At 39.2% G+C, this 22400-nt stretch overlaps 1 protein-coding gene across 2 annotated transcripts in view; it reads left to right on the top strand.

Annotated features, from left to right (window-relative positions):
• LOC137910715 (RNA-binding motif, single-stranded-interacting protein 3-like) overlaps window positions 1–22400 on the top strand; it is a 93418-nt gene that overhangs the window by 68106 nt on the left and 2912 nt on the right. For both annotated transcript variants that reach the window (XM_068755108.1, XM_068755117.1), the window contains exons 7-10: window positions 7442–7548; window positions 11864–11907; window positions 16947–17043; window positions 20167–20217. In XM_068755108.1, coding sequence (XP_068611209.1) covers window positions 7442–7548; window positions 11864–11907; window positions 16947–17043; window positions 20167–20217 — 299 coding nt within the window. The remainder of the gene's footprint in view (window positions 1–7441; window positions 7549–11863; window positions 11908–16946; window positions 17044–20166; window positions 20218–22400) is intronic.

Here is a 22400-nt window from a genome sequence, read left to right as displayed (position 1 = left end):
AATTATCAAAAAGCTTTACGAGAGCTGCAGAAGCTGAGGTATTTATGTTTTCAGGAGTGTCCTGCTCTCACATATAATTCATCCTGTAATTGTGTGACAACCAGCCTTGAGAAAACTAGCCTCACACTCTTTTTGATGAACACCTTTACTGTCATCATGTGCGGGAACCCAGCCAAACCACTTGCTGTTAAATTGCTGTTCAAATTCGGACGCAAAAATATTGATATATTTTGCTCCTCCTTCTCTCACGGACACTTTGTTCTGAAGCATTTTGTTTTTATGAGGAGATGCATTGAGAAATGTAAAGTAAATGTAATGAACGTCCTGCTTCCTTCAGGCATTCAGGGTAAAGTTAGGCAGCTGTCCTTGTCAGCTTGCACTTTAGAACGGTAGACTAATGAGACGAAGACTCAGAGGTGGAGCTCATAATAGTTTTCTTCTACAATCGATCGGCCCCCTGTAAAAGGTCTGAAGCAAATGACGTAAAGTCGGTGGCACAAGCTCATTTGGGGCCTGTCGAGCTGCCTGTTGCTTGTGAAAAACAGTCTAGGTGCAAACTAAGGCTCAAGACAAGGTTTGTAATTAGCCACTTAATTATCAGTGTCAAGTTATTCTAATTGTCATTACATATTCCCCTATGACCATGGACCCTTTGCCTGCACCCTCTGCCAATTCTCTTTCCTATATATGAGAGCAAACACCGCAATGTATAACCAATAATGAGGGGGTCTGTTGAGCATCACTGTGTGTAATAGGTATAGCAATGCACATGGACTGCAGTCTGCAGATTAGACCAGTCTGACTATATGAATGATTAAACTGATTAATAACAAAGATGATGCAGTGATTGTTATCAATACGAAGCATTAATTACAATATCTGCAGCAGAACTGATGAATATGTCTCTTTTGTGAGTGTCATTTGTGCAGAAGGGACAGCAGCTTAACTTCATTCATTAAATTCACTGTATTTCTTATTATTATTTTATTATTATTCCTCACATCCAAAGGTCTCTCTCTCACACACACACACACACGCACACAGTCCAGGTTCGCATGGGAATGATTTGCAGTAAATCAGCCATTCTCCTGAGAAATCCTGAGGCCCCAACAAAGAGTCTTCATCTGAAAAAATTAATTGTTCTGGTATTTTGAGTATTGCTAAAAATGTGTATGCATATTAGGTGATATCAGAGCTGATTCACGCATCGCTCATCTGCATTGTGAATTAGTGGTTTTGTTTTTGTTTTTACATACAGCATTAAGCGGGACCCTAAGTAGCTTCCTTCTGCCTCAGAATAGAACAGGCTGAACACTGCTCATTTTATGGGTACAACAATGACACCTAGAAATATCACATTTGAGGTGATCAGTAAAAGTACCGGTACTGTTTTGTTATATTTAGGAAATGAACTACAGTATTCAATCGGCTCTTTTTGATTTGATTACTGCAAAAAGATCAAATTATTTAATATTGCCAGTAACCCTTATATGCAATAAGGGTGAACATTTTAACTTTCCATCATATTTAATTTAAAAAAAATATTCTATGAATATACTATTTGCAAATTCATTGCGTATCTTTTAATTTTGCTGCTGAATAGTTAGTCCATTCATTGATGCTGAGCACCTTAAATATAAGCAGGCCGGCTTTCCGTTCAGTCCACTTGAGGGATTCTTCATTTTGCCATGTTTGGGGATTTAATTCCATTTCTGAGTGGATTAGATTTTCCTTTAAATGAAATTATCCTATTTAATAATCTCACTCATGATATCTCCCTCTTCTCACAAAGGCAACTAATAATATTGCACCATTATATTAGTGTTTCTGGTTAATCAGCTGCATCTATAAAGCATCCTCCTAATGTTTGATTTTGCCCTCTAACTTCTCTTCCTGTCAGCAGAGTGAAGATGGATATGTTTGTTTGCTCTGCTGGAGCGTCTGTGTTGACTCACTTTGGTTAGCAATATCCCACAGCTCCAGTCAGCAGTAACAGTATTCACTCTTCACAGTGTGTTCACTTTCTGTCACTTAGCCACAAAATGCCACAGATTAAAAACTCATTTCATCTCTCCGTATCAGGGAAGTACTCGCTGTTCGTTTTTTTATCTTATCATTCACCGCATGCAGGAAGACAAACAATCCCACCCTATCCTTTCGGTGGCGTCGTGACTGTTCATGTCATTTATTTCGTATTTCATCGTCTCTCTATAGCATCAGGATGTAACAGTGCTTTCTCGAAAGAGGCCAAGAAAAAAAATAAGTGAAGCAGTTCACCATGTGAGCCAGAAGACACCGAAGAATCAATTAAACTGGCCAATTAACTACTGCAAGCCTTGCTTAATGACTACAAATAAATCTGTTGCCTGTTGGTGATCTTTTATGTCCTATGTTCACTTCAATGGGTTGCACTTGTCAAGTTTGCAGCTCTTAGCAAAGATTTATCTTGTTTAATAACACTGACTACAGGAAAACACACAGTGCAGTCACGCATAGCCACACAGTCCACATTCAGCAGAGTGTGTGTGTGTGTGTGTTTGTTTTTGTTGGGTTTTTTTCCAAGAGGCCAGGAGTGTTCTTTTTTCACTCCTTGTAGTTCCCACATTCTTAATAGGAATGAAAATCGCAGGCGTGTTGTACAGCACGGCAAAGCAAGGGATTCAGATTCTGCCTGAAACACAAGATAAATGATTAACCGCAGAAAATGCAAATCTATATTCACCAAAAGACTTACAATAAGATATTTTTTAAAAATGAATACACACACCGCCTTGGGCCTTTTTTTTTTTTTTTTTTAGACCTCGAGTATATTTTATTTATTTACTCAGAAATACATGGAACCAAATATGGTCTACGAGCTCACTGGTTCCCGTCGCACTCTCTATAATACAAAATCATCATTCACTGAGTCAATAGAGAGTTCTCTATTCCTGCCCACCTGAATACTAAAAAGGTTAGAATAATAGCATTAGACCAAATGTGATAAGACTTTTTAAAACCTTTTTAGTAAACAGTTCGACTCTTTCTGACCTGTCTCTGGAACTTTCTGAGGACAGAAAAGACGTCAGCGCTGTGCAGAAGTTTGCTAATATGGTATTGAGCTTGGTATTGCAATGTCAGGCTACAATAATGGTCGTAGGTCAACTCATGTACAACTGTCAATAGCGGTCCTTGTGCTATTTACATTTCTGAAGTCTATGCTCTTTAAATATTTTGTTGAAACGGTGGTAATTAACATTCCTGGAACTGACAGCTTTGAGGGGAAGGCACAGCTGTACGTTGTTTTATCAGGAATTCATTACTTCATGTTCCAGGCCCGTTGGATGACAGCAGCGGGGGTCAGGCTGACAATTAAAAATGTCCTTCTTCCCTTTATGGCTCTCTTGTGAATTGCAACAGATTGTAGTAATGCAACTGTGAAAGCGAGCTGAATAACTAATCTGATGCAAAAGGTAAAGCAGCTTTTTCTGCAGGTAGTCTCGTCTCAGAATGCCGTGCGGTTCTTGTTGCCTCGCTTCTACCACCTCGGAATAAATAACATCAATTGTTCTCGTTGTCATCATCGGTTTTTATGACCTGTCACTCTGATTGTGAAAGAATATAAAGTGAATGAAAAATATGTTTGGTTTTTTTGGCACAGACAAATAAATCATATCACAAGTTCTGCCACTGTTGACGTTACCTGGGCATGTCTTTATATTGTGGATCGAAAATTATGAGAATAGAAGGGCTTTAGATGTTTGGTTGTCATGACATTGCTGTTGTATGGCAGCGCTAAACACTTTACGTGATGTTATATGGCTCACCAAACGTGTTCGCTAGAGTTAAAGATGAATTTATAGATTAATATTTTTTTATTTATTCTAACTAAAGTGTTTAATGAACCTTTAAATTTGTCATCTATTCACCTTCTTGAAGATGGGACAATATTATTTGGGTTATGTTGGAGCCTATCTGGCTATGGGCGAGGCAGGGTACACCTTGGACAAGTCACCTTAATTTGTATCATTTTTTAAATTGCAACTTTTTGTGCATGCAAATGTATATGTCTGATTGTACAACATCAAGTTTTTTAGGAAAATTGCTGAAAAGTGTTGAGCCTTTGCTTTTAAGTTATTCTAATTATTCCAGTCAATTTGTGGTCTTATCCACCTCAAACAATTAATCTTTTCAATATTGCATGTCTTATTTTTTCAGCATTATGATCCAAAACCAAAACAGGTTAATCTGACATGTCAGATTTAAAAATAATAAATGGATTAAACTGCAAGAAGAAAGCAGAAATGTGAATCAACCACTGAAATAAGAAACACAACGTTCTCCATCTATGTGCCTTTTAGCTCTAAGCAAATATTCAGCAGAAGACAAAACATTATATGTGTGTGTGTGTGTGTGTGTGCATGGAAACACTGGCCTGTAGCACTGGACCAGTGTTTCAAGTCTGGAACCAGCTCTGATATAAAAACCTCTTGCAGCAACAATGTTGGATGTGTAAATATTTGCCATATTTGTATGTAAATGATTCTTAGGAGAGGATTTAATGGGACATAAACCAGCGCCCTTCCCTTTGTTGATGTATGTCACTGATTTTTGTTAGAATGGCATACAACTCGTCATAAATACATGCTTTACTTACTGTATTTTAAAAGAGTAAATTACAGTACACTCATTTATTTTTCTTAAGTATCAGTCACATCATTACTTCACTTTTATTTTTGCTCTCTCAGGCTGTAGTAGTATTAGTAGTATTACACAAGTCTTTTTGAACTGTAAACCCTGTTTTTCCGCCTCACTTAACTTTAAAAACTACAAACTGTCTATGTGATGAGCCTGATTCTTAAAATAACACAGATTGAAAACAGATTCATCTTTTTCATCAAAATAGAAGAAAAGACAGATGACTATTTAGATCAGCAGGCATTTCTTAGTTTTTTGCGGCACTGAGGGAAGGTACAGAGAAATATTCCTCACCACGAACTTGACAACTCGACAGCCGTCAACAGAGCCACTGACATTTGCACCGGTAAAACAAAACAGTAGCAGAACACAGGCGCTGCCTCTCGGGCTTGAGCAGTTTGAGTGTGTGTGTGTGTGTGTGTGTGTTTTCCCATACTCATGGACAATCATAAAACAGATTAAATTGAATCACCGAAAGAAATGTACTTTAGTTGACCGAAGGACCTCGGGGAGTAATATTAAATAAGAAAATATTATTATTAATATTACGCCTCTATGAGGAATGTCAGCTTTGATTTTTAAAAAAAATATATATACAATGTCCATGTGTCAGACAACTTCCAGGTGGTAGTATTGCATCGACCACCTTTCCTCAATTAGCCTGGTAACTTTTAAAATGGGGATGCAGTTAAATTGGTGTGACTACTGCATAAGCGTATAAGCGTTTTCACTTGTACAGTGTCTGTGCAGAACAAAGAAACAAGGTTTGGGGTGATGACAGGCAAGACGGGTTACAATACAAAGGCAATTCTTAAATCTATCTTTTAGAAAAATCTTTCATCGCAAAAGAACAAGTTTTTCAAAATCGTCTTCACCTCTCTGTCACTCATTATTATCAAACCAATATAAATCCACCTCATGAAATAATTTACACCAAAATGTACTTCTTGACTTTAGTTTAGTAAAAGCAACTCTTTATCAACAGTTACAAAGACAAAGAAGTCGGCTGATAACAGCGAGATGAAGCTTCAACACATGTCAACATATTTTTTTATAGCTTTACTGCCATCCTGTGTAATAAACTCCCTCAGCCACAGTAAATCATGTTCTTTAGAGTGATCTCGTCAGTAAACCTTTTTTTTTCCTATTACCTGTGTTGTAAATATCACCCTGTTTTTTGTTCTCTGAGCAGTGCACTTATATTCAATAAGGAAACTACACCGAGTTTTGTGGTGAAACAAACACACCTGCACATACGAGTAGTAAATATATTTAAGGCGGGGAGCAGAGTGGGTAGATGAGAGAGGAGAGAGGAGGACAAGAGGAGAGTGGTTGAAAAAGATCAGTAGCACAGGAGGTATGATAACAGAGGCCCGGCTGTGTGGCCTGTTATTCCGATTCCTTCGGAAATAAAGTTCAAATATTTTAATGACAAAGTACTTCAAGGGGATCGGGTAATTACACAGCTCTGTGTTTCTTCATTTACTTACCTTATGGAGTAGCCATCAAAGCCCCGTTTATTCCCAAATAACTTCGTCTTCACCTTGAGCTCTGAAAGCTTTATGCTGAGCGCGCTTCTCGTTTTTACCGAGGTGAATTTTGCTTTTTTTTTTTTTTAATAAAGTCAAAGTAATTGTGTAATTTGGGATTCCTAATTAAACATTGTTACTGCTTTTCAGGCAATCACATAGCAATTATGAGATAAGTATCTCTCAAGTGTCAATAAAGATGGTAAAACTCACTCTTGAGTATAATATTGTGATTATACAGCAATTAGTAACAACATAAAAAATCTAATTGAAATGTATGAGTATTTTCTGGAGATTCATTCTCAAACATTAAGCATAATTTTGCTTGTGTGATCTACATCTCCCTTGAAATGTATGGCTCACGGCTCATCCAGTTGTTTTCTGTTAATTAATTTCAATATATTTTTATATAATCTCCTCATCCACTGAATTTACACATTATTGTAGTGTCGTTTAAAAATCTTCCAAGAAATGTACCCTTGTATCAGAGATCACATGAAATAGAAATCAAACAGAATAAAATGCGTTAGGCATCAGATTTCTTTGCTGCGTGTCCTTGTTCATGTCAGGATAGTAATTTTACTGCATTTGTTGAGTCACACTGTTGCCAAAGCATTTCCAAGAAACAGAAGTAATTCTCCATATTGCTGTTTAACAAACTCAAAAGTCACAATGAAATACATAGACATGAAACAAAGCCTTATGATTCTCTCCCAGGAGAACTTCTTCCTAACCGGCTGAAATTAGTTTGAACTTTTGTTCTGGGGTCACACTCAGCTAATCCTGTTTGTAATCAAGTTTTTCTCTGCCTCTCTAGTCTCTTGTCTTTAGAGCGATGAATTACAATCTGCTGGCCGGGGTCAAACTGTGTTGCATCATTTAGCGTATTAAGTATTCCTGTTTGACTTGTTGTTTGAACTGTGCTCACCATGCTTTGACGATTAGCCCATGGCTTTGTTTCTACATCAAGGCTCCTTTAGATGAAGTAGGGTGGTGTGGTTTGCAGAGATTGTGCGATAACTGCTGTTGTGAAGTTTTGTTTTCAGGCACACTTCAATTATTTTATGTTTTTAATTCAAACCGAACCATAACGTGTTCTCTTAAAATCTTATCTTTGTAATGAAACTTTTAACTTTATGCATAAAATGTACCTTTTCTGGCGACCATGAAGATTTACCCAAATGTTTGTGTTGTTGTTTGTCCTTGTCTTCCCCACCATCTGTCTCACTCTCCAGCCCCTGCGGAGCCTTTGCTGTGCAAGTTTGCTGATGGAGGCCAGAAGAAGAGGCAGACCCAGGTCAAGTATCCCCAGAATGGCCGACCATGGGCACGGGAAGGAGAGGTGAGGCTTCTAAACTCTGCTCATCAGTACTCAGCATAGAAGCTCATCACCTACAGCAGAGACTTTGTGTGTGGAAAATCAAATACAAAATAATTTCTGATGTTGGCTTGTATTTATTGTTTTGCATTGTTTGGTGATTTTTAAACTATATTAATTATCTAATTACACAAAGAGACCATGTTAACTCTTCAAACAAAATAGGTCCCATATTGCAAATTGCACCCCGAGCCTTCTTGCTGTTACCCCAACCGGAAACCCACCATCCTGCAAAGCTTCTTACCAAAAAGGGTCAATGAAATTCCCCCCTGAGACCAGAAGTGCTTATATCTTCTATCCACCAGCAGGACCGTCTGGGAATTGTGTCGTCGTTACCAAGTTTGCCTAACACATGAAAGGTCATCGGTTCGAAACTGGCCGCAAACTTTAACTTTGGGCAGCACGGTGGCGGAGTGATTAGCGCTGTCACCCCACAGCAAGAAGGTATCGGGATTGAATCCTATCTTTCCGGAGTTTGTATGTTCTCCCCGTATCTGCATGGGTTTCTTCCCACCTCCAAAAAACATGCAATTCAGGTGAAGTGGTTGCCCTAAATTGTCCGGTGTGTGTGAACAGTTGTCTTTCTCTGTGTGGCCCGCGATGCACTGGCGACGCATTCGGGGTGTCCCCTGCCTCAGTCGTCCTAGCAGTCCTAGCAAGCTGGGATAGGCTCCAGCATCTCGCGTGACCCGTAGAGCAGAAAAACGAAAGAAAATGGCTGAATGAATAATGTTCTAACTAAATTAAATTGTTCAAAACAAAGTTAAATTATTTAAAAAGATATGTAATATAGCAAATATTATTTAAAAAGATATGTAATATAGCACTTTAAAATTCATTAAAATAAACTAATAATGCATTGATTCTATATAGCGCTTTTCTAGATACTCAAAGACGCTTTACATTGTGTATTATTCATTTACTCTGTACTTGGTAAGATGACAGGGGCGAGGCTGCCAGTTTGTGCCATCGGTCCTCCTGACCACCACCAACATTCACTCGCTCACTACATTCACACGGGCAATGTGGGTGAAGTGTCTTGGGCACAACGGCAGTGTACACATGTGCCCGAGCCGGCAATCGAACCGCCAACCTTTCGATCATAGGACGACCCTCTCAACCACCTGCGCCACCGTCATCCCTGCTACGTTGTAATGCAACATTTGCAGGGCTGTGAATCCCATCTTCACATTTTAGTCTGTCATTAAAAGGAAAGCTACATAGAAGATTACCAACAGAGGAAATGTCATAAATCTGCAGTCGCCTCTCTCCTCACTGCCAGAATAAAAACCCTGTGTCTTCTTATTCCAACTTAGTTATGGTTATGATTGTAGTATATCCACAGACCTCTATTAAACCGCTTCAGCTTTTTAGAAAACTCATATTCAGAGATGTGAGAGCATTCTGATCAGGCTGTAAAATGTGACAGAATTCTAAACTTTCATAAAGAACAAATCTGGTTGATGATTCTTTTGACATCAACTACTTTTTGAGTTTTCTTTGCCAGTTTCAGTGGCTTGACAGCCCCCCCTATGGAGTCATTATCATCTTACATTTACAATAATGCACTGTGGGTTGATTTATTGAATTTTAAATACTAGGTCTTCAGGAATCCAAGTTTTTCCTTTGTTTTAACGTCCTCCTCCAGTCTGTCATCTCCATAAATGAAAGCCTGTGCAGGAGACAGAAAGCAGATCGACTGCTCCACAATGCAGAGAGCTCAAAAGTAGTTAGTGTCGATGCAGAAGCTTCAATTTACAGAACAAGGGAAAGTGAGTAATGATGTTCCCAACTCCTTACCCCACACGTTTTAACACTTATCTGACATTCATATTACATAGCAGCAGGGAAAGAGCAGAGTGGTGAATTGACAGCAAATGGCACCCGATTGAAATTATAGTCAGCTGGAAAAACAGCTGTCCCTTCCACAGCAGCAAGGCGCCCCAACTTCATGTGTGTTTTCACAAGAAGGATAAAAGTTTGGATTCGAGGCCGGAGTTTTGGGATACCTCTCACATTTGTCCTGACAACCCCCACTTTACCCGTGTCCATGCTGTCTCATCAGGACATCTGGTTATGGAGCTGCTCTGAGAGGTATCGGTGCAGTCATGTGATCCTAATCTCCTTGAACTCCCTACACCTAAATGAGTGTGGCCTTGGAAACGTGTCAGGAACACATGCCGTACTCAGAATCACTTACAGAGGAGCGTATAAGATATACTCAGCCACATAATAACGCCACTGGTCTCGTGAAATTCCCAAAAGTGACAGAATGACTATGAAATCCTGACTAATCCTCTAAAGAAATGTTAACATGGTTGTTGGCTTAGAATAAAATTGGTGAAATTGAGTTTACTCAGTTTATCCTGAGGTTTTGTTCGTTGACCCTTTGGATGAATCCTGCCTGTTTTTAGTAACTGTATGTTTGTTCACGTATAATTTGTTTTGCCTGTTCTTGCTCATTTTGCAGACCTATATTTACCCCTTTGCTCTCATTTTACTCTGTAACAATAATCTTTTTGTCTGTTTTTGGTGGATTTATGTTTTCTTAAACTATTTGCAGTTGATATGTGTCTTTTGCCTTTTGGCCTCTCTGTATTCTCATATTTGTGGTTGTTGTGTGTCTTTTTTGTGGCTTTAAGATCAGCTTTGACAGTGAAGTGTCGCACTTTTGTCCCTTTTTAGTCATTCTGATTCTCATTGTGGTTGTTTTGCACCTCTATCTCATCCATTTATTTTCAAACAAAGCATGCTAACAGTTCCTTCAACCCACTGCACTGGTCCCAGGAGTCCCCTGACCTTTTGTGTGCATGGACTTCAGAGACATCCACGTAATAATTCATTCAATCATCCATCTTGGAAACCTCCAAAACAAACACTTGAACTAACTATGAAAAAAACCTACTATTATGCAACAACGAGGAATTTGATGAAGGAAACTCACAGGGTAAGAGGAGGACCAATATTGCAGCAGAGTTCATCATCTTGGCACTTTCAACTCATGTGCCAATTTGGAAAGAAGAAACTTGTGTTGAATATGAAAAAGAAAAAAATGGGCTGAGCAGTGAAGCCAAAAGGAGCAGCGGCTGAAAGGAAAATAAAATAGGAGAAAAATAAATATTAGAGTACTAAAGACACTGTCGTATCCAAGAGGCAGTCAAATGGATGAAAATCCTTTTCAAAATACTGTACCATTCATCTGAACATGCTAGAGGAATTGGGAGGGGATTCAAAAAGAAAGAATCACTCGATAAGACACCCTTGATTAAATAGGAACAGAATGGGGCGGGTAGAAAATTCTGCATAAACTCTTGCAGTCTTGAGTGTGAGCTAACACTGTTATATAAATGTCATAAGCAAACCGGTGTTTTCCAAACAAAATGCGTGTAACATATAATACACCAGTGTGTAGTGTGACATGTAACAACTCAGGCAGTGCTTTCTAAGCATTGGAACAACATGTCAAAATAATAATTTACCTCCCTGTTACATGACAGTGTATCCTGTCATCAGCTTGAAGGGTACAAAGCAGAACACCAGGGGACAATGAAGGGGCAGCGGTTCTGCCTCAGACTGCTGTGTTAAAGGGACCGGATGGACATAAGTTCCACTTTTACCTTCATGTTGTTAAATATGAGAGGTGTTTATGAAAGTTGGAGAAAATCAGTCCAACTACTTCAACAGTTTGATCTTTATTGAGACCATTAATAGAATTATTGTGGTGCTGACGCAGGATTTTAAGTGACCTTGTTCAATGGAATTTCTTTGAAAGCAACTAAACACTAAAAACGTGTGAGCAAAAGGTGTTAAGGAGCAATAGATGAGAAATCATCTCAATCTTTACATTACTGCTGAGTGTGTGGAACGCTGCGTTTCTACGTCTCTGTTTTCAGACCAGCAATGGCCTATTATGCTTATTTTACTCTGTCTCTGAGTATTTTTGAACATAAGTAGTTCTTCACAGACTCCAATACAGTCATGCAGAATAATCTCATTTTACACAATTGCTTTTAATTGTAGATTTTTCTACTACTGAGCATCTCACCATTTATTCTTTGTTAATCATGTCCTTTTATCACATTCACTTTTGTTCATACTTTGAACATTTAAGTAAAAGCGTTTTTGTCATTGTTCATTATATATAAAGAATATTGTGGTTTCTCCCCAACTGTCTCTCCCACCTCAGCTCATCACAATTTGTCAGAAGCAAATTGGAATGCAATCTTATCGAGAAACTAAAAGTGATTTAAAAATATATATATGTTTCTTCTTTCTCCAGAGTGGTATGGCATTGACGTATGATCCCACCGCCATGCAGAATGGGTAGGTTGAAGTCTTTTCCTTCTCAAATTTACAGACTGCCTCTACAACTCAAGGGAAGCTGCAAAATTTACCTGCGATTGAAATTCCCCACAAAATATTAAAAAAGTAAAAAGAAAATTCTGATGACATGAACTTGCGCTTCACAAGCCATCTACAGTGATATGCATAAGAGCACTTGTGTGAAAATAATCAGATCACATACATTCAAAGAGACACAGGATAGAGATACCATTGTTACCCTCGCCGAAGGGGAGGCGAGGGTATTGCAATTGAGTTCGTTTGTCTGTTTGTTTGTTTGTCTGTCCACGCGCATAACTCAAAAACCAGTTACCCAATCGACTTGAAATTTTTACACAAGCAAACACAAGTCCGTGGCTCGGTCCTCCCTGAGAATGGCGTTGATCCGGATCTAAATCCAGATTCTAGAATTATTTTTACATCTGGAATTGTGCCTGTGCTGTAAACTGCCACTTTAAGAGGGAGGGACACGAATGGCATGATGGGAAAAAGAGTCCAGAAGGAGTCTTGTAGTACGTCCGGAGCAGCAAGCTAGAGCAGGTTTGGCCCCTCTGATCCGGAAGCCCTGTTTACTGTCTCACAAGATCGAATAGTCTTTTGGAGGCGAGGGTCTGCAATCTCTGATTTTCCTTGTCTTGCCCTCAGTCTCACATCCGACTGACGTAGACAACATATTTATTTCCGCACCTTAATTATGCAAAGTGTCAGACGTGGGTTCTGACTGCACACGGGGATTTTGGCTGTTGTTGCAGTGTCGCTGTAAGACTTTCGTCAGACGGGGCTATCTGCAGTGCTCTTAGGCTGGATGTAAAGAACTGAGTGTCTGCCTGTTTCAGCGGGAAATTGGAGATCGGCCCTATCTGGTGGGAATGCTGCTGGTGATGCCATCCCGGGAGACGCTTCTCTCCAACGCTCCGTTTCTCATTCTTGCCGACTCAGTCCTCTTCACTCTTTATCCTGACTTCACCTTTTCCTCCTCTTTGTTAATGCTGTCATGTTGTGCTCTACACGTTTTAACATCTCATTGCTTTCATTATGCTGTCTTCTTCTGCTTCTCTTTTGTCACTCTTAATTTGTTTTGTACTCATTCAATCTTCCCGATTTACTCTTTTTTTGTCTTGTCTAGTTCCTTAACTCTTTAAATTCCTGCTCTCCATTAGACAAAATTAGTGGCTGCCCGTTCAGTCATCACTGGCGTCTTCCTCTGTGTGTGTGTGTGTGTGCGCGCGTGTAAATGCATGCTCTCACACACAAACATGTGCTTGGTGTTCTCAAGCCCTCTCCAGCCTCTCCTCTGAGGTCAACTGAGCTCCTTCCGGCAAAACACTAGATGACTATAAAATGCTAATGCCACTAATTAGAGAGACGAACAGTGGGAAGGAATGGGGTTGGTTAAAAGGGGAGGGTCAAGGGCAGGGGATAAGAAAGAAAAAAATAAAGCCAGCCAGAGGAGAAGAGAAGGGTAAGAATCAATTACAGGTTTGTGAGTCCAGCTTGGTTTTAGGGTCTGATGCCAATCGGATGTTATTGGAAACATGTGTCCAAACTGGCACACGTCCTATCCGCCTGTGTTATCTCAGACAAAGAATTCACTTTCTCTGGGTCTCTTGTTTTCTAATCTCTTACATCCTATCTGCTCCGTTTGCTGCCGTTTTGTTTCTCCGTCCTTTCATTTCTTTCGGTATTTCCTCCAGTCTCTCTTGCACACATACGCACCCACACACACACACACACACACACATTTCTCTTCGGATAGGTCACTGAGGTCGACACTAAATCATTCGCTAATTTTTCAGGACAAACGCCTGACAGTGCTGCCATGTGACACCAGAGAGGTTTTGAATTCAATCCTCTGGTAATGTTCTGTTCACAATTACGTGTTTACTGTATTGTTTAAACAGCCGTGCTGGAGTCCATATTGACAGTGTGCTGCTCAGGACTAATAGCCTCCATCAATAACCTTGGACCCGTCCTCCACCTACTATTTTGCTCTTTCAGTACACATCAGTCTAATGAAAAATACAATAAACACAATCACAGAACCATATTGAATAAGTAGGTTTCATTCTTTCATTTGTATTCATCAGTGACAGTAATACAGTATCTAGTATAATGCAAGTCATAAATTAATTTTAAAGTCCAAATAAAGATGGGTCTATGCTGCAAATACATTCCATGTCTTTTTTCATTTCAATTTCCAATTAAATTTTTTAAAGGGGACATATTACAGTATACATTGTTATCATAGGTTAAGACCATTCTTTGTTGTCTTGATTATACCATGCAGGGATCAACTATCAAAACAGGCTTCTATTCCTACTTTATTAGCCTAAAGTCTGATGCTTTAAATAGTTACACAAATAGTTAGACACTTTTCATTCTGCCCCCCCTCAAAGTGTTGGTGCATTAGCAGCTTGTTTCCATGACAACATTTGAGCGTGAACGCTGGGTGAACCATGCCACAAACTAGTTGAACTATACTCAAACCCTGAGCGAAGAGAAGACTCAGAAACTAAAAAGTCCTTCTGTAAATGGTCATGTTTTTGTGTTGGCTGCATCGTGGCCTACTAGTTATTCCATTATGCATGTAGTGTCTATTAGAGTCATTGTACGAGACGAGTGCCATTTGAGTCCACAAAGTTTGATGAAGTGTATAAGGCACGTGTGTCGCCATCAGAAATCAGGTTTTTAAATAAATGAATAAATGAAGTTTCGGCCTCATCCCCTCGTGGGGCTTTCCTCTGTTACTTATATTGTCGGATTTATATAAAGGGGTATCCGTTTGATCTTTGCCAAACACTTCTGTTTTGTTTTACTGGTGGGAGATGACATCGATCAATCTCAAAATCTTTTCGACTGGGTCTGCAATGCACAAATGACTGCTACAGGGTTAGCCTCCGGTAAAACGGTTGCATGTATGCATGTCCCATGCATACTACATGTTATAATGATTGGATCATCTACTTAAAGGTCACAAAATGATGGGACTTTAACGTCTTTAAACTTTAACTGGAGTGCTGCTCCTCTATCTGGTTTGTGTCCTGAAAAGAGTAAAAATAACAGCGCGCTCACTCAGGAGCCGATGGGGATGCACTGGAAAACAATAAATGTAAACCATAAGGAGACTGGTTTGATGAAAGCAGCCCTTTTATGTAGTATATTCTGACATTGTGGAGGCAGTGGGAGTGGGTCTTTCAGCCATGGAAGATCTCACTGCTCAATGACACTCCTATTCAGAACGCGCAGCACTCTGGTCATCCGCCACTATAAAAATAAAAAACAGTGTAAGAGTTAATTGAAATGATGGACCTGTCGCAAATTATTGCATATAAAAAAAAGAATGCGTGAAAATACATAAATAATGTTGCATTCTATACAAGACGAGCAAGGAAACTGCTTTGACACGGGGAACAATTTGCTTAGATGTTACACTGGATTAAATTCTGAGATGGTATTCATCTCAATCACTAATTTTTCAAAGTTCATTAGCAAAATATGTTTCAGATACAGCTTCTTCTCTTTTTTTCAGATTTGGGACTGCAGTTTCATGTTCATAAACGTTCAGTAGTTCCGAGGTATCAGCTTGGGCTCAGGTTGATTTATCATTCCAAAAATGAACACACCAAATAGATGATGATTTCAGTCACTTTTAGTACAATTAACAAAAGGCAATTCATGAAATTTGGTAGAAGGGAGAAGCAATGGCCATAGAAACATCTCCAAATATTTGGAGCACATCCACATCAAAGGAAAGAGGATTCCTCGACTCTGTCATAAATTGCAAATGGTGGCTCTTTTTATCTCACAAATTGGCCAAGTGACAAAAACAATCTGCATTACATAACAATAATTCATATAATAATATATAATCTACATTCATAATGTCAGATATGTAGCTGGAGAAATGTCTAATTGTCTATGCTCTTCTGTCTATACTTCACAGACTCTGCACAAAAGACACTTAAAATGGAGTGGAATTAGGAAAGAAAAATGGGGGGGGGGCTAATACACACTCCAAGGAATAAACAATCGATAAACCACTATGAATAATTAAACAATATGATATTGGACAAGAGCTCATCATAGGCAAAGACCTGGACTGTAATAGTTCAAACATATGAGGGTTAACGTTTCTCATTGCTATCAAAGGCATGTAAAACTTACTGTAGTAGTATTCTGTTAAATATAATTCTTAAAGTGTTAAATAACAGCATATTTTTTCCGCAGGATTTTGGTATAAGTTTTGAAAGTACTTTTCTCTTTTTTTACTTACTTACCTTTCTCCCCAAATTGCACAGCATGGTGTTTAAATTGTTCATTACTGTGTTGGAGAAGGAGGTGGAGGAGGGCTTCTATCTGTCTCTGTCGCTCTCCTCTCTTTCTCTCATCCCTTGCTGCATTATTCAGTCAGCAGACACTTTGGGATCGATCGGGCACAGCAACACGACCTGGCAGATGAAACATGTCCTCTTTAGGTACACAAAGATAAATAAAGCACTGCCAGCCACACCGTTATACCCTTGCAGGGTTGAGGGAGTAAAAAAAAGAGATGAAGCAAGATCAGAAGGACAGACAAAGGTGTAGAAAGTGAAGTAAGCACAGTGAAATGCAGATGCAGCATGCCCTCCCAGGTTGAATAGTGTAGGTGGTAATATATAGTGTACTATTCGACTGTTTCATCAACTCACATTAAGGGGAATAATTCTTTATTAGGAATATTTGCAGGAGACTCATATGTAACGTGAGGCCAGGAAATACAGATTTAAGCATTGCAAAGTGATGCAGTTTCCATGACAGCCTTGATGATTGATCTGTAGTCCATATGTCAGCTGTGTCCAGTACTGAGTACTGAGTGGTTGGAAACCAGGTGATTTGCATGTGGCTACATCTGGAGAGGCAGATGTGTGCAGAGAAGCTTCCTGCAGTTGCATTTTTGTCGATACTGTTACCGGTAATGTGATTTTTGGTTCAGTGTTACCCCATTTCTAGGTGTTCATCCTAATTCTCATTTGCTTTCATAGGTTCTACTCTTCACCATATAGCATTTCCACAAATCGGATGATTGCACAGACATCAATCACACCCTTCATCGCTGCCTCGCCTGTCTCCACGTATCAGGTGGGTGAAATGTTTTGGATGAGACAAACCTTTGAGGGCCTGTGGGGGCAATAAAATTGATCTTGGGCAGCCATTGGGAAATTGACTGTCTCATAAATGACAAGGTGTGTTCATATTAATGACTTTAGGGTTGAATGAGGGTTTCATCGTTTGCTGTCTTTCTAAATTACAGGTTATTACAGTAAATGCAAAGCATCCAAGTTCAAGCTTCAGTCAGATGTTGTAGGGTTTTTTTTTCTGGACAGCCAACTCGTTAGTAAAAGCAGCTATTGTTCAAAGTGTGTGTCAAAGTGTGACATCCCAAGAGCATATAATGCAACCAAATGGCAACAGCATCCTTAGAGACATTATCAGTGTTGTAGAAATCCAAGGAAGCAGAACTTTACTTTAGCAGATCAGTGGTTTGGAAGTCTGTGGTTTTCTAATTGGCAACAAAGAACAAAAGAAAAGAAAATTAATAACTTCTCAATAACTTCTCAACAAGTACTGTCTGTGTAGACAAAGCATGTGTATGTCCTGGTAGTTTGTCTGTTGTGTTCCTATTAAAGACACATCAGTGAGACATTCCTTACTGACCTTCATTACCACAAAGAGAGGTTTTGGCCTGTATTTTGAGTCAGTTTCATGTACAGCTTCCTGCTGCTTTAAATGCTCATTAATACACCAAATGTGCAAATCACTGACGGCTGAAATAGTCAAAAGAAATTGACTATTTCCTCCTGCTTTAGCAACATTTGCTAGCAATCAGTGTCCAGCCGTCCAAGACAATTATAGCCTTAAAATAAGTAAGAGTATATTTATGGAATTGTGTTTTTTACATCTCTGTTTTCATTAGCAGTGGATGGAGATTTGAGCCCAGCACACAGGGCTAGTCTGATAAAAAAAAAAAACATGGAAACAGCTTGTTGGGTTTTATCCTCTAATGGATTTAGAAGAAAAATAAAGAATATTGTCTTCCACCTGTGATTTGATAGGAAAGTCCTGCGGATTCACAACATTACTTCATCAATGTTTAAATTAAGAGTACTTTGTGTCAAACTATAGTTATATTATTATTTATTTATTTTTTGAACTTTTTATTTTTTATCAGAACAAAACGTCATGTGAGACAGGTATGTAGGTGAGCATGAATGAACTAAAATAATAAACAAAAACAATATAATTATATATTATAATAATGAAAATAAAGTGTATTACTAATAAAAAATAAATTAAATAATAGACATATAAAATAAACATTAAATAAAAATAGATATATATATTATAGTTATATTATTAGAACTATATTATATTATAAAGTCAACACCATCCATCCACATCTGTGGATGGAAGCAGGAAGCAGGAAGCTGGAGAACCTGGAGGGAACCCACCTAGAAAGGACTCAGGTCGTGATGTCAGCCCAGAACCTTCTTACTGTGAAGTGATAACTATGATGTCAATCAATAAAAATAAAAATAAAACATCTCCAGGACAAAACGGCAGCATGTGTCTGCACATGGGCACACAGGCTGTATTTATTAAATACTGTACACCATGGTGGGATGGATGGCACTGTTGCCTAACAGGAAGAAGGTTGCAGGTTCGAATCCATCTTTTTTAGGGTTCTCCGGCTTCCTCCCACCACCAAAAACATGCAAATTAGGTGAATTGGTTACACTAAATTGCCCATAGGTGTGTGTGTGTGTGAATGATTGTCTGTCTGTGTGTGGCCCTGCGATAAACTGGCAGCTTGTGCAGGGTGTACCCCGCCTCACGCCCGTTGACTGCTGGGACAGGCTCCAGCACGACCCGCGACCCGGTAACGGACAAATACATTTTTAAAAGATAATTAGGATGAAATAATAATTTACAATCTATCAAAATAATAGGATATTTACACAGGGTCACAATCAGTTATTTATCACTGCATTCACAGTTTAGATAAAATAAAACGTTGTTAATGCATCCTTATTTAAGGTTGTCTAGTCTCTTGATATTCAACACAGAAATTGAGTCTGCTCTGTGTATCGAGGCACTTCTTCGTCTGGCTTTGATAGAACACAAGCTCACATTGCTGCAGCATTTCTTCGATCAATCTTTCATTCTTTGGCACCGGTCCTCCTTTCGTCTCCCTCTGTCTGTTCCCTTGTCACATCCTCTTTATTCCAGACGCGCACACACCTAACCGATGTCTGTGTCACGGCTTTGCAATGTAGCTGTGGTTCTTTGAGCGACTGGCTTAGTTGATCCACAGTTTGTCAAACACTTAGACCTTAGAATAAATAGCAGCCCCCCCCCCCCCCCCCCCTGCACAGGTTTCCTCTTGTGTGAAATGCTAAATGACAAAGATAAATGCAAAGACACACCTTCAGTATGCCCAATTACAAACAGAGACACAACCACATCCTCTTTTTTCTGGAAGAAACAGAAAAAAAACACTTAAAAAAACCTGCCTTCAACAGATCTGGAGACATACACAGGTGAGCTTCTATAATCGCCGTGCAATTTAGCTATATGTGAGCAGAGCTTCCTACGCGTGGAAAAGGGGTCTTCGGGGATTTGTTGCTACATATGTTGAGGTTGGACAGTGGGAAGCTGTAAAAGATGAAAGTAGTGATTTGTAGCCAAGACAGGCTTTGATGATGAAACCTCCACTGTGAAGCAGTAATTAATACACTGTATTGCTCTCTGTGGTCTTCATATCCTCTTATAATTACTACATAACATACACGGACCCTCAGTTACCACCGTCATATTCTTTAAGACACACTACTGCAGGGAATGAGGCTCTGTAATGGGCTTACAAAGACTTGATGTAATGATTAATTTTCACTGCCTTTCTTTCATTCTGTCTTCCAATTGTCTTTCTTTATTCCCTCTCTTCCTCAATCCTTTATCCACTTATAACAATCTTCTTTTTGAACATCCCTTTGCTCCCATTTTCCCCTGACCTCCCTTCTAAATCCTCCCACTCATGTCCATGCCCTCCTTCTTTAATTAATTCATATTTCACTGCCTTCCTTTCCTCCTGCACTCTTTGCTTCTTCTGTCTGCTTCCTTTATCATCTTTGATTGCATCACCTTCAACTGTGCTCCATCTCCTCCCCTGTCGTCACCTTTTGTCTCCTCCTTTCTTGCCCACAGGTCCAGAGTACATCATGGATGCCACACCAACAGTATGTTATGCAACCTACGGTATGTGTTTCACCCACCCTCTCCTTGTTTTTTCTTTATTTCTTTATTTATTCATCATCTCTTCCCAGTGGAGTCTTTTTCTCCATTTGCCAACATTGTTTTTCACCTCATCTCTGTATAAACATGTCTCACTATTTATTTTTCATGCTGTTCTCAGTCTGCTAATCTCAAAGCAATCAAAGATCTTATAATTTCAAATATTAGTGCAAATAATGCCATAATTCTTCCAAACGGTAAGACAAACAATAAAGAAAGGTTGGCCCTCGGTTTCTGAACAATGCAAAAAGTTTGCTTTAGGAAGTCAAAATCAGGTTTGACCAGGGGACAACATAGTCCTTGCATTTTGGTCCGATCCTGCTGAATCAGCCCTTAGAGCTCAGCGGAGCAGCGAAATCCACGAGAAAAGGTCTCCCACTGCTGGTTGGAAATAAAACTGCGGGTAGGAATTTCATTCCCACGACCGTAATAGTAATCAATTCAGCTGTTATTCGATGGTGATTATTTAACAATTGAGCACAATTGAATGGCTCATACATTTTATACATATGCAGGCAGTTATAAATACATTATATGTGTATGCCTTTTACAGTTAAAGTTACATTAAAATAAATTAGATATACTGTATGCACAAATTTTAATTACAAAAATGTTCTAAAACAATATTTACATAAAGACAGAGTAAAATAAATTACTATAAGACAAGAGACAGAAAAATCACCAGACATCCCAATGAAAATATCAGGAGAAAGATAAACTTTTATTGAAGTTATGTTGTCTTTTGCACCGAGATTTGTGCAAATGTTTATAAATTGGTGCCTTGTCAAAATCTACAGTTTACATGTGCAACCTTGAAATGTCCTGCTGTACAGCATATACACTGTAATTCAATTTATTTCAATTTTAGGGAGCGTAATAGAGAGACAGAGAGCAGGAGCAGTCGAAAACATAATGTATTTACACTACATCCATTGATGTACAACATATAAGATGCTGAGCAAACTACTGACTAAAGACGTATGCTAAGGATAGCAAAAAGGATATCTGATTTGACAGGCACGGGTCCAGGTTCTGCAGCGCCACAGACAGAAGGACCTGCAGGCTGAGACACAAAGAGGGACAAAGAGGGAAAGAGAGCACATAACTATGGGGACGAGAGATGGATTACTGACAAACATTTAAAAAATGTGACTCACCAGATGGAGAGGGAGGAGCTCAGTGTGTCATAGGAGGTTAAGACAGCATATACTATGGACATAGAAAACACTAGGGATGTGCATCAAATAGACCATGCATGCAGCAGAACTTCAAACATTCTCGTGTCATATCTGAGAAAAATGTGAGAAATTATAATTTCCTTCATTGAATGTAGTTTCAAACAAATATCCCATCTATTTACTCAGTAGGAAACTTGATTTAACTTTATAAGACTTGGGAGAGGATGGCAGGATAAAAAATAGACTGAAAAAGGGGTTTGAGACAAAGAATCAAAAGGTAACTGTCTATATTTGAAACAGAGAGGACAGCAGAAGGAGGCAGGTGCAGAAGAGGAGAGGAATGAAGGTATTGCAACTAATAAATCTAGAACAAAGAGAAGAAAACAACTGCTGCAAAAGCATGTGCGTAGCTTTTCCCAAGCCTGTCTCTATATAGTCAAACTCCCTGTTAGACAACAAAGGTGAAGGCTAGTCTTTGTATTTCCAGGATACTGTAGAGCTTGGCAAATTAAGATGCAGAGGGGATTGAGACGGGGAGAGACAGAGCGGCTTAATTCTGTTCCTATGGTAGGGAAGCCTGTCTCTCTGCTGAACCAGTGCTAATGATTGGCAACTTTGATTAATGGTGTGCATTTGCTGACACAATTAGGTTGGTGCACACGAGCAAGCCTCTGCAAATCTCTGGGTAAATAGTCCTTCTTGCCAGAAATACGGTGGGTGGTGGGTGGTTTTGGTGCATCCAAATAATTGAGACTTCAGATCTTCCTGAGATGAATTGTCATGTTAAACGTATTTGAGAAGACAATGGGGGTAGAACATCTGCCAGAGGGAAACACGGAAACACTGCATGCCTGAGCCTCCGGATACGACACAATACTTCATTAGTTTGTCTGACATGTGTTCTTGTCAGAATGTTCAGGCGTAAAACACGCATGGTGCTCGATGTTATGGCTTAAAATTCAATGCGGC

The sequence above is a fragment of the Brachionichthys hirsutus genome, chromosome 3 (genome assembly GCF_040956055.1).
Source record: "Brachionichthys hirsutus isolate HB-005 chromosome 3, CSIRO-AGI_Bhir_v1, whole genome shotgun sequence".
NCBI lineage: Eukaryota > Metazoa > Chordata > Actinopteri > Lophiiformes > Brachionichthyidae > Brachionichthys > Brachionichthys hirsutus.
This window is presented reverse-complemented; position numbering and strand designations above follow the sequence as displayed.